Source organism: Bos grunniens, chromosome 19 (assembly GCF_055505025.1).
Source record: "Bos grunniens cultivar Pamir isolate PY7600 chromosome 19, Bosgru_T2T1.0, whole genome shotgun sequence".
NCBI classification, from domain to species: Eukaryota; Metazoa; Chordata; class Mammalia; order Artiodactyla; family Bovidae; genus Bos; species Bos grunniens.
Genome location: NC_141183.1, coordinates 38,892,154 through 38,904,959, shown reverse-complemented (window position 1 = coordinate 38,904,959; position 12,806 = coordinate 38,892,154). Strand labels below are relative to the sequence as shown.

The 12,806-nt window shown below is 56.0% G+C and overlaps 1 protein-coding gene across 4 annotated transcripts in view; it reads right to left on the bottom strand.

Moving 5' to 3' along the window:
• Positions 1-3,563: 3,563 nt before the first annotated feature.
• Positions 3,564-12,806, bottom strand: part of CAMKK1 (calcium/calmodulin dependent protein kinase kinase 1) — a 29,895-nt gene continuing 20,652 nt past the window's right edge. For 3 of the 4 annotated variants that reach the window (XM_086359586.1, XM_086359587.1, XM_086359588.1), the window contains 4 exons: positions 10,833-10,920; positions 10,487-10,615; positions 8,007-8,110; positions 3,564-5,740 (listed from right to left, as the gene is read on the bottom strand). In XM_086359586.1, coding sequence (XP_086215712.1) covers positions 5,668-5,740; positions 8,007-8,110; positions 10,487-10,615; positions 10,833-10,920 — 394 coding nt within the window. In that variant the 3' untranslated portion in view covers positions 3,564-5,667. The remainder of the gene's footprint in view (positions 5,741-8,006; positions 8,111-10,486; positions 10,616-10,832; positions 10,921-12,806) is intronic. The other variant, XR_015148057.1, reaches the window with a different exon arrangement.

The window sequence follows — 12,806 nt, the reverse complement described above, 5'->3', positions numbered from 1 at the left end:
TTAAAAGCTCCCTAGGAGGGACTTCCTGATGGTCCAGTGGTTAAAACTCTGCACTCCCAATACAGGGGGCCTGGGTTCGATCCCTGGTCAGGGAACTAGAGCTCGTATGTCACAAGGAAGATGCCACGTGCCACAAATGAGACCTGGCACAGCCAAGTAAATAAGTAAATATTTAAAATAATTAATTAATTAAAAAAAAAAGCTCCCTAGGAAATTCTAGCCACATTGATAACTGCTGTTTAGGCTGAATTGAGAGTGGGAGAGGGCAAACCACAGCTGGGAGCCCTCTCTCCCTTTTGGGGTGTAGTTTCTCAGGAAGGCAGGTGGAAGTTGGCAAGATTAGCTGAAAGAAGACCAGAGCACCTGGGAGCATGCGGATCCTCTCCCAGGAAAGCTCCTCGCCTCAAGGCTGATCCCCTGGACCTGGGGGAGACTGAGGGTAGAGAAGTTTAACCAGCTGCTTCCCGTGTTTCGGTTCCCTGTGGTTGTGAGATCATTCCTTCAGTGTGGACCTGTGCCTGGGCCAAGGGGGTGGGTCTTGAGACCAAAAGACCAGTGGGTCAACAGGCTGTCAGTGCAGAGAGTATCAGCCAAGAGCATGTGCTATGACTAGGCCAAGCAGTGACCAGCCCTGCTGGGGACGGGGCAGAGTGAACCAGGCAGCGAGAGGGAAGACGGAGCCTGTGCAGAGCGTGTTTGAGTGAGAAGGCAAAGGGGGTTCTTTTTGAATGCCTGGGAGTATAAAGCAGTAGCCTTCAGAGAGCCAACGGAGTAGAAATTGGGTAAATGGTTAAGGGGAGACCTGAGCTAGTCAGAAAGCTGAGGAGCAGGAGGTGATGACCAGCAAAGGCCAGAGATATACAGGCCAGGGAAGGAGCTTCCTAGGGATCAGGTGGACAGAATGGGATTCCCGAAGTGGGGGATGGGTGGGAGGGAGGCCCTTGGGTGGGAGGGAGGCCCTGTTCTTGTGATTTAGTTGAAAGATGCTTTTTGAATGGTCTTCACCACGGCAGATCAGGGAGTGACACAGTCAGTGGACAAGGCTGCAACCCCTGAGCCCTGTTTCCAGTCTTGTAGCAGATGGACCAGACACCAGACCACATGCCAAGGGTGCCTCTGGGACAGTGGACCAGGGAAGGCTTCCTGGAGGAGGTGACTTGGAGATGGTGGGGGTCTAGGCAGGGAAGGCAAGATGGAAAGGGCAAGGAAGTTGACCACAGAGCTGGCATGGGCTAATGATAAACTGTCAGCTGTCCTGGAGAGTGAGAGGACCCAGACTTTGTTCCCTGGGTCATCCTAGCTGGAAAAATGGATGTGTCTGAGACCCCAGGGGGCAGATCCAGGGGTGTGTGTGTGCAGGAAGGGACAGGGACAGGGACAGGAAGTGGTCATTTAAGCCATGGACACCCAGACCATCAGGAGGCTGATGCAGTGCAGGGAGTGACCAGGGCTATGTTCTGCAGGTGGGACAGAGGACAGTCTCCTCCCAGACCCTCCTGGTCTCCTTCTGGGCCCCAGTTGACTCCTAGGGCCCAGTACCACCCACCACATTGTTCCCTGGCCTCCCTCAGTGGAATCCCAGGGCCCAGGAGGAAGCCCCATAGATGGGTCTGCTTGTTTTCCTGAGGGGAGGTTATGTGGATGTGCCAGTCTGTGTTTAGGGGAGTGATTCTAGAACCTGTGAACTGTTTATATGGGTCCCAGTATGCATCTGGATGTTCCCTGGGAATACTGGGCCTCTCAGTGGCCCTGACCACCCATCCCTCCTCTCCTTCAGGCTGAGACCATATAGGATGATAGAGGTTGGGGGGAGGAGAGACCAGGCACAGTGCCTATGGAATTCGGAGCCCAAAGACATTCTCTGCAAAAAATCAGGACCTTCCACGGTAAAGCTCGGACTTGCCTCAAGCCTTCAGCTGGGCACCCTGGCCTGGACTCACCTCCACCCTGTGGTTAGGCCTGGGAGTGCAACCCCCATCTCTGATTTTTCCTAGTTCTTCCAGGTGTGCAGAGCTCTTGGTTTTCCTGACAGATGACATGGGAAGACCTGGGTGGCGGTGGGGGCAGGAGACCTGGGCTCTAGCCTGGCTCTTCCCTAACTCACGAGTGTGACTCTGAGCCTCAGTTTCCTGACCTTAGTATGGCACACAGAGTGGCTGTCCTCGTGGCGAAATGACATCGCGGTCCCATTTAGAGCTCCTGGAACACATGACAAACTGGACTGTCAGACCCAGGCAGGAGATTTGGTGACCAGCGCCGGGGATGAACCAGCCTGAGGATTTTTCCCACCGCAGAATAGGCCTTGGAGGGAGGGGCCAACAGCGATGAGCAGAAGCGGGGAGGGGGAATGGCCACATCCGGGAGGAGTGGGTGAGTCTGAGGAGCCATGGGGAGCAAGGAGAGGGGGTAGGTGGGGCATGGGTCAGGAGAGCATACAGGGAGGCCTTCGGGGCTGATGGCAATGGCCTCAAACCCCAGGCTGAGCACTGTAGGGAGCTCGGAAGGGTTCTGAGAGGGGTGGATGTGGTCAGGTGGGTGCCCAAAGATCACTGGCTGCTTGTAAGAAGATGGATTGGAGCACTGACCAAGGCCAGAGACCAGTGAGGAAGTGAGAGATGGTGGGTCCAAAATTGAGGGGCGGGGTAGATCATTTTTAAAAAAAAATACGTATTGGCTGCCCCAGGGCTTAGTTGTGGCATGTGAACTCTTAGTTGTGGCTTGTGGGATCTAGCTCCCTAAGCAGGGATCAAACCCACACCCTCTGCATTAGGAGGGGCAGCCTTGACCCCTGGACCACCAGGGAAGTACCCCAATGATGACTATTCTCATCATGGCTATGGAGAGGCCTTCCACGAGACGGGAGCTGCTGGGTCCAAAACGCTGGTAAAACTGAAAGTTGCTCAGTCACGTCCTACTCTTTTAGACCCCATGGACCGTAGAATCCATGGAATTCTCCAGGCCAGAATACTGGAGTGGGTAGCCTTTCCCTTCTCCAGGGGATCTTCCCAACCCAGGGATGGAACCCACATCACCTGCATTGCAGATGGATTCTTTACCACCTGAGCTACAAAGGAAGCCAAAAAGCTGGTACCAGTGCCCAAGGCTAAGAGGCACCAGGAGGACACTGGCCCGTGGCACAGGGACTCCTGTGAGTGCCCACCTGGGACTTGAGCCCCATGAGGAGTAGCCCTGGCTCCCCAGGAGCAGACTTTGGCCTCCCTGGGCCCCCGTGAAACAGGCAGGATGTCCTTAGGGGCTGCCGATCGGCTCCCAAACACCCTGTTCTTTCCAAGCAGGAGCCATAGGACCCACCAAGGAGACTGAGTCACATCCTGAACTGTAGCCCCTCACTCTTCAAATCAACCCTCTCGGTGCAGCATTGGCGGTATCGTGCTGGGAAGGTAGCTGCCTTCCCAATCACCCCTCCCTCCAGCCCTCCAGCCTCCTCCACACTCAGAGTTCCTCCCCCTGTTTTCCTACTCAGACCACTGCAGAAAAGGTAGCAAAGCCAGCTGGTGAGAAAGAACACATCCAGATGCAGAAAATGTACATACAAGTCTGTGTTTTTTTTTTTTTTAACTCAAGAAAGGGCTTTTATTGATTTTAACTCACTTCCTGGGAAGTTAATTTTTAAAACACTCTTATGGAGTTTATCCATCCCTTGTGCTACATTCAGAAACAATGATGCCAACCAAAACCCTCAGCAATGGGGTGAATATGGGCCCACCCCAAAGAAGTTGGGTCCACCCCAATGAAGCTGGGTCCACCCCCAATGAAGCTGGGTCCACCCCCAGCGAAGCTGGGCCCACCCCCAGTGAAGCTGGGCCCACCTCCAATGAAGCTGGGTCCACCCCCAATGAAGCTAGGTCCACCCCAATGAAGCTGGGCCCGCCCCCAATGAAGCTGGGCCCACCTCCAATGGAGCTGGGCCCACCCCCAATGAAGCTGGACCCACCCCAATGAAGCTGGGCCCCAGTGAGGCTAAGCCCACTGTGAGCCTGCAAGGTGGTGGTGAGGTGCCCTTGAAACCCCTACCCTCCAGGTCTCAGCACACAGATGCTGAAGGAAAACATGCTGCTCTGTGAATGGCCTCCCATGAACTCCATAAAAGTGTTCTGAAGAACAGTACCAAATCATCGTTTAAGCCCTGGGTTACAATGACTTAGTGCAAAGGAGCAGGGAGAAACATGGACCCAGTGACAATGGGCCGCATTCTGCTCAGAGCCTTAAATAAACATAGAAAGTATATTACAGATGCATCTGCCAGTGCAAGACATGCTGTGTGCAGCAGATGGGCACACACGGGCGCGTGTGCGGAGGAGCGAGGTACACCCACAGGCACAGAGAACACGCGGGAGGCACCGTTCCTCCAGCCCCGCCTTCTTTCCTCTCAACAGAGCACTCCTGCCACACGAACCCAGTGCAGGCGACTGAAATCCCTTGTTTGGCTCATGTATTCAGGGCAGGGATCCGAGTCCTGCTTTATTTTCCTTCGGGGGGGTCAGTCTCTTGAGCATTTGGTCAGTCCAAGGCCGAGCCACCAGCCAGGCACTGATCCCAGAGAGAAGTCAGCTCCAGCTCTGAGCAGACAGGATGACGACTGTCGGGGTGAGGCAGTAACAAAAGGCCCACCTCTCTGTGGGCAACTGCCCGCGTGCATACCTCACCAGGGTTAGGCCTCTAGTGCAGCCTCCAACCTGGGCAGTTGGTCCTTTGGGCGCTGGAATGTGAGGGCAGCTTCTGGGGCCAGATGGGGAGGCCGGCTGATGATCTGATTTCTGTGACTTTACCATCTTTAAGCCCACAGGCCTGTGAGCCCAGGGCCCTCGGTCAATGTCAGCCCTGGTGTCTTTCTGCAGCCGCAGGTCTAGGGAGCCACCGCGGGAGAGAGGGAGGCGCAGGGAAGAGTGATGCTCTTGGTTCAGGCCTCTCTGCTCAAAGCCTCAACTTGGCCCCTTATGCGGAGAGGGCTGAAACACGATCCAGGACGGTCAGTCCAATCCACTTGGTGGCCAAGGAATGGTGGGCACGCTGGGGACCACCCACAGCTCATTAGGTGTTCCCAAGCAGGGCTGTGCACCTGCCTCCCCCACCAGATGACAAACAAAAGAAAAAGGAATCTTGGATTCTCCGACATTGGCCCCAGCCCCAGCGAGGCCCGGGACTACCCACCAAGGACTCAGAGCCTCCACGCCAGTGTTCTCCGCAGACACGGGCTCCGACAGCGCCCCCCGGAGGTGGGCAGCGTGCGCCCCTCCTTGAGCGTGCGGCCGCTGAGCCACGCCCACCTGGCCTCTGCAGGCTTCCGGCTCGCCTTCCTTGTTTCCTGCCTCCTGCCCCTGGGCCTTGCCAACCGGCCGGGCTGGGTTTCTAAGGCATCACGGGCACCGAGCTTCCCCAAAGGATGAGTCCCGCCAGGGAGAGCCAGGACGAAGATAAAGGCCTTGTGGGAGCCCTACCCACCCCCTACACCCCAGGTGACACACATTCCGATCCTGTCCCTGGACACGTGCGCGCGGAGGTCATGCAGACGGGGAGGAGGGCCGGGAGAGGGGCCACAGTCCTTAGCCCCCTGCCGGCAGGGTCGGCTGTTGGCATGAGGGCGGTGGGCCTTTGGAGGCGCGGGATGAGCGTGCTGCCGGGCGGCCCTGGGCGCATGCGGGGGGCTCAGGACGCAGCCTCGTCTTCTTGGACACCGGGCAGCTCTGGGCTTTTGCCTCCTTCGCCAAACCCGTCTTTCCTGTTCAGGGGACACCAGGGGCAGAGGGACCTCAGAGGTCAGAACATGCATGCAGGAGGACACGCTCATACACACTCATAGGCATTTTTATCCACATCTCTCAAATCCCCCAAGCTCAGCTCAGTCTCGCCACCCTGCACTGTGGTCCCTTGCTGGCTCCCCACCCATAGTCTCAGCCCACAACCCTCCATGGCTCCCTATTGCTTGGAAAGGAAGTCTAGACTTCCCACCCTGACTTCTGGAGCCTTGCCAGATCTGACCAGACATGGCCTGGCTCAGGCCCCATGGTCCAGGGTAGGAGGGCTTTGGTTTTGCTTTTTCTTTGTTCACAGGACAGATTCTACCCATCAGTCTTGGGATTCTGTCCCATATTCAGTAGATTCCCATTATCATCCTGATATCACCCCCCCCCCTCACAACCCCGTGCCAGGGCCTTTAAAAAAAAAGATTAATAAATGGGTTTTGGTATCTTTAAAAAGGATCCATCCCATTTACTTCTACTATAGAGTTATCCTAAAGCATAAAGAACAGAGTCAATCAAGGATAAATGTTGGGACTCTGATGGGGTAAAACCTACTTTTCAAAACTAAACCTGTGACATGTGTGCATGCTAAGCTGTTTCAGTCATGTCCAACTCTTTGTGACCCTATGCACCATAGCCCACCAGGCTCCTCTGTCCATGGGCTTATCCAGGCAAGAATACTGGAATGGCTTGCCATGTCCTCCAGGGGATCTTCCCAGCCCAGGGATTGAACCTGTGTCTCCTGCAGCTCCTGCATTGCAGGCAGATTCTTTACTAAGCCACTGGGGAAGCCTGTGTCACAGAATTAGAATTTTTATATCTAGGAAATGTTAAGCCCCATCCTTTCACAGTCCAGATGAAGGAACTGACCTGTCTCCCCACTAACGTGTCCATAAAAGAACAATGGCTGCCTTGCTCAGTTGTACCCTTGGCGTCCAGCCCTGTGCTGGTCATTGACCTGGGCTGCATGTGTCCTTAGCCTGTGACTGGCCTGTCCCACCACCAGGGGGCGCTGAGTCATAGGCACTTAGCTAGAGACCAGATGTTCAGGTTTGCCCCTCTGGTCTTAGTTCTGCCTGCTGTCCGGACATAATTAGCAATAGCTTTCTCTTTCACTCTCCAAAGTGGCTCCATTTGGATGGTAGATATATGGTCCCCTACACGAAACCCAGTTCCAGCATTGTGGCCTGCAGATCCCGAGGAGGACAAGGACTCCGTCTCCCAGGCCTGGCCACTTCACAGGGAACAGGCGGTAAGCTCAGGACAGTCAAGGCCTCTCCCAGGCCCCCACCTGCAACCCTCCTTTGTCAAGAGGAGGGCCCGAGGTTGGTACAGGGACCTCCCTGAGGGTGAGAAACCTCTGTCAGGGAGCAGACACCAGCTCGTCCACAATGATGGGACTCAATAGTCTGAAGAGCCCACTTACAAGAAGGTGGCCTTACATGAACAAAACCAACATCTGGGCCCCTGGATGGCACAAGCGAAACTGCCCCTTCCTGAGAGGCCTAGGAACATGGACAGTGGCTGCTGCTCACCTCCCCGGGGAGCACGCCTTCCTGCAGCCTATGAAGGGGCTGCGGGGAGGAGGGGCTGCACCTCCCCACATGCTCTTCAGAGAAGGCGTGCTCCCCAAGGCCCAGGACCCCTCACTGCCTTCTCCCTGTGGGTCTCTGCACAAACTCCAGCAGGGCTCGCTGGCACCCCAAACTGACTTTTATTTCAGTGGAAGAAGGCGGAAGTGCTGAGGACAGGGCTCACGGAGGTTTGGGGAACTGCTTTTTGGCCCTCTCTCAGGAGGTGGTGAATGCACAGGCCTGACTCTCAGGAGGGAGCCTGCAGCCATGGGGGTTCCTTTTTCCTGGCCGTCGTCGTCATCGGCCAGCCTGTCCTTACTTGCTGGATAAGCGTTTACAAAGTGCTGACTGGGCGCACGGCCTCAGCAATGACCAGAGATCTCACAGGCCACTCAGAAAAGCAGCGAACGCTCCCCCAGACCAGGAAGAAGCAGTTCCTGCCTCCAAGACAAGCCAGCCTTCTACAAAGAGCAGACCTGAGGCCTGTCTGGAAACCTCAACTAGGCTGCCAGGGGCTGAGAACGCAGGTGCAGGCGGGGCCCTGCTGTGAGGCCTGGCTGAATCCCCAGGCTCGGGGCTCAGCCTGGTGATGCTCAGAGTGAGGGGATGTGCCGCAGCCCCCACCCCACCCCAGGGAGCGCCCGGCAGGCCTCAGCCCACCAGTACTTACGACAGTAAGCTTCCTGGGGCAGACATGGATCGCTCTTCCCTCCGTGCCTGGGGCTCGAACGGGTTGCCAAAGGAACGCTTTCTCAGCATGGACTTAACCAGGATCTGGGGAGGATGGATCAGCATGAGGAACACAGGCCCCCAGGTTCCCAGACACACAGGCAGCCTCCACTCTGACTTCCAGACGGGGAGGCAGCTGGGTGGCCCTGCTGAGGTTCCCTTTCCTGGGACAGGACAAGGAGGAGCATCCCAAGCAGAGGAAAGGGCAAGAGCATGGAGGGAAGGTGGTTGAGGGTGGATTCTGGAAACGGTGAGGAGCCTGGTGCATGGGGGACACTGAGACCGGTAGCGGACCAGGAAGGATCTGGACCACCAGGCGGAGGGCACAGGGAGTGCAATAAGGAAATGCCTTCTGGCTGCGCAGGAAGGATGGAGTGGAGGAGAGGCTGTCTTGGGCTGCGCAGTGGAGTGGGGGGATGTCGACAGAGGACAGGCCCCTATCCCTGACTCTGTGACTTTGTCCCTCCTCCCGCTGTAAGGACAGCTCCATCCCCCCTGCCCACATGCACATAAACTCTCACACATGTGCATGGCGCCAGGGCTGTCTTCATCTCTTCCTTCCTTCTTTCTATCAACAAGTGTTATATTGAGTGCCTACATATGCCAGACACTATTCTAGGCACAGGGAGCACACTGCGTCAAATATTCTTGCCCTCATGGAGCTTATCGGAGAAGGCAATGGCACCCACTCCAGTACTCTTGCCTGGAGAATCCCAGGGATGGTGGAGCCTGGTGGGCTGCTGTCTATGGGGTCGCGCAGAGTCAGAGATGACTGACACGACTTAGCAGCATCAGCAGCATGGAGTTTATATTCTAGTTGCAGAGACAGGCAATAAATAAGACAGATGACTAGAACATATGTTCATTAGTGGTAAGGGCTCAGGTGGAAAAAATAAAACAAGGAAGGGGGATAAGGTATGACAAAGAGGAGGATGGAATTTTTGATAAGGGGGCTGGGAAGGGTCTCGTCTCACAAGATGACTCTGGAATGAAGACCTGGAGGGAGTGAGGAAGCGGCTCTGTGGACACTGGGGCTGGAGTGTCCCAGTCAGAGGGAAAGGATGTTCAAAGGCACTGGGGCAGCAGCTTCCGTGGTGCATGGTTGGAACCAAGAGAATGGAGGGAAGAGAGGAGGTTGGCAGGGAAAGGGGGACAGGCAGGCCATGCAGGGTCTGAGCTGAGAAGTGACATGACCAGGTCACCAGACCACCCTGGCTGCTGAGCTGAGCATTTACTGTAGGGGGACCGGAGCAAGGGTGGAATCAGGGGGACAAGCTGGGAGCCAATTCCACTGGTTCAGGAGAGAGATGATGGTAGCTAAGACCAGGGATGTGGCAGTATGGACCCTATGCTGCTGCTGCTGCTAAGTCGCTTCAGTCATGTCCGACTCCATGTGATCCCATAGACGGCAGCCCACCTGGCTCTGCCGTCACTGGGACTCTCCGGGCAAGAACACTGGAGTGGCTGCCATTTCCTTCTCCAATGCATGAAAGTAAAAAGTGAAAGTGAAGTCGCTCAGTTGTGTCCGACTCTTAGCGACCCCATGGGCTACAGCCTACAAGGCTCCACCATCCCTGGGATTCTCCAGGCAAGAGTACTTGAGTGGGGTGCCATTGCTATAGGAGCTGATAATTCCAGGGATTCCATACAGCCCCGGAGCTCTGTGGAGTTCAGGAACCTTTAGCCTGCTGGCCCTAGCTGGGCCTGGACCCAGTAGGGAGGCATGAAGTGCACAGACCAGACCCCACCCCCGGCACAGGCTCCAGCTCGCTCTCCTGGCATCGTGCTCACCCTGACTCACCACGAAACCTCAGCACAGGGCAGGCCATGACTCTCAGTGTCCCCTGCCCCCGCCACCAAAAAAAAAAAACAAAAACAGATGGCCATCAGGGGCTATGTTAATAACTTCCAACTGTTAAGGTGGAAGATGTCCAGAGGAGGATGAGAACATCTAAAACTTGACAGGAGAGCAGGGGGAGCACACAGGTGGTGTCTGCCTGATGTGCGGGGGCCCCGGGGTCACTTCTCCAAATCAAAGGCATCCGAGGCCTTTCCCCTGTCATGTCCTTGGCACCTAGTCCAGTGCCTGGAAAATAGCAGAAGTTCAATAAACCTTAGGAAGGAAGGAAGGAAATGCTTCTCCAGTTGTGGTGAATGTTGACACTCAGCAAGGGCCAGTATATTTAAATCATTCACTCTCCTCACCACGCCTCCTGGTCTCTCTACCATGAGACTGAATAGCGTGACCTTGTTCCCGTGGGTCTTCAGTGAAACAGTGGCCTTGGGCCCAGCAATGGGGCTGGCCAAGCAGAAAGCCGTCGGTTCCATCATCGGGCCCAGCACAGAGCAAGTCTCAGGTGGTGCCCACGCCCGCTGCCAGGCCCTCCCAGGAGTTGGCGCCTTCTGCCCCCATCCACTTACCACCGTGGTCCAGCTGGGTATGAGCCTGACCGAGTTCTTCACCTCCTCCTCCGTCACCTCCACCATGCTGCAGTGCTCCTCCTCCGAGGGAAGGGGCTCCTCCCCATTCTTGGTCACCCAGGGGTGCAACTGTGGAGGAGAGGATAGGGAGGGTCAGGGCCACCGGTGATAGACACTGGCCAGCAAATGCCAGGACCTGGGCATTGCACCAGCAGTCCCCTTGAGGGCCCAAAGGCCACAAGCCCCAACCCAGCACACACATGCCTCCAGTGTAAGGCTCCCCAAATGGGGAAACCAAGGCCTGCATTCTGCGGCCCAGCCCAGCCCAGCACCTCTGGTTCCCAACCTTGATGTCTGGCACCCCAATTCTCGTTTCAGGGTTCTTGTCTAGCATCTTCAGGATTAAGTCCTTGAGCTCTTCGCTGACCTTTGGCCTAAAAAAGAGGAAGGAAGGAGACGAGGGAGAGACAGCTGATGGTCCTTTCCTTCCCACCTCTCCACCCTACCCTGCTCCAGGCTTCCCTGAATTGATACATGGCTCAGTGGTAAAGAACCCGCCTGCCAATGCAGGAGATGCCAGAGACTCTTAGTGACTCTCTGATCCCTGAGTCAGAAAGATCCCCCAGAGTAAGTCTTTTGGACTCTGTGGGAGAGGGCGAGGGTGGGATGATTTGGGAGAATGGCATTGAAACATGTATAATATCGTATGTGAAACGAACCGCCAGTCCAGGTTTGATGCATGATACAGGATGCTCAGGGCTGGTGCACTGGGATGACCCAGAGGGATGGTATAGGGAGGGAGGTGGGAAGGGGGTTCAGGATGGGGAACACGTGTGCACCCGTGGCGGATTCATGTTGATGTATGGCAAATCCAATACAATATTGTAAAGTAATTAGCCTCCAATTAAAATAAATAAATTTATATTAAAAAAAAAAAAAGAAATGGCAACCCACTCCAGTATTCCTGGAAGATTCCATGGACAGAGGAGCCTGGCGGGCTACAGTCCATGGGGTCACAAAGAGTCAGACATGACTGAGGACCCACACACAGAGCAGAAACACTGCTGACCCTCAGGTCTCAGAGGGCAGGACAGGAGAGACGCCCCCAAGGCACCAAGGTGGAAGGAGAGAGTTTCAGAACAAGGGTACGGATATCCTTCTCCCCTGAGTACAACGTAAAGCAGTCACCCTCAGGGGGCAGAGGTCACAGACACACAAACAGGCTCCCGTGGGTGTTGGACACCCGCCCGCAGAGGGCAGAGATGATGAGGACAATGTGAGAAGAGTCGCTTTATGAGGCTCCAGGGGGCCTTCAGCCCCACTCACCCCACCCCCATCTTCTCCTTTCGTCCACCAGGGAGGCAGCCAGGAGGATACCCACTGGACAGAGAAGGAAACCAAGGCCCGCATCACCCCACCTCACCCCCAACCCCGACCCCGCACCAAGAGTGCAGGCAGGGCCAAGGCTCGTGGGGAGGGTGCAGGGCTCAGCCCACATCAGCTTCGACCAGCTCTGCCCAGGCTTCAGGCTTCACTGCTACTTAAATTCTTGGCAGAAGGAGCCTACTCTTAGGACTATGACCTTCGCTCCCTCTGCTGGCCTAGATTCCTAATCCCTTTTAAAACTCCTGGGCTGGGGAGGATACAAAGCAGGAGGAAGGACGAGAAGCCCGGCAGTCAGAGGAAAGGGACCAGCCAGTGCTGTGGGGGCGGCAGCTGGGGGGCAGGGAGCCATGTGGTGGGTGAACAGCGGGTGGGACCCGGGGGTCCTTGAATGCCCGGGCCAGGGCGCTCCTGTTCTTGAAGCAGGAGATAGGGTGAGATGTGTTGTGCTTTATAGGGTCACTCTGCCTGACCATGGTGGTTGGACAGGGAGGAGGACTGAACCAGGTAGGAGGTGCCCTTGGCAACCAAGCCAAAAAAATGTAAGCGGTGGACTCACCAAGGCTTGGAGCCAGACAGGAAGTTTTGGGCGAGAGGGGGTAGGAGCACAGAGGACAGCTCCCACGTTGGTTTCTGACCTGCCTGGGGCACTCTGAGCACAAGGCAAAAGGGCCCTAAAATGTGAAGGCTGGGTCCGCAGGCCGGCTGCCGTGGTAACCAGCATCTTGATCAGAACCTTGAATGAGCACAGGGGGGCCTCTCCAAACAGTCCCTTTGGGCTCAGGGGCCTCAGTCGCAAAGGAAGGGGGAGGGCGGAAGGAGTGGCTTCAAGTCCGAGGCCCACTGAGCCTCCACTTTTCCATCTGTGAAATGGGGGAGCACACTGGCGCCATGAAGTCCCCCCACCCTGTGTGGAGAAGGTGGAAGTTCCCCGTGG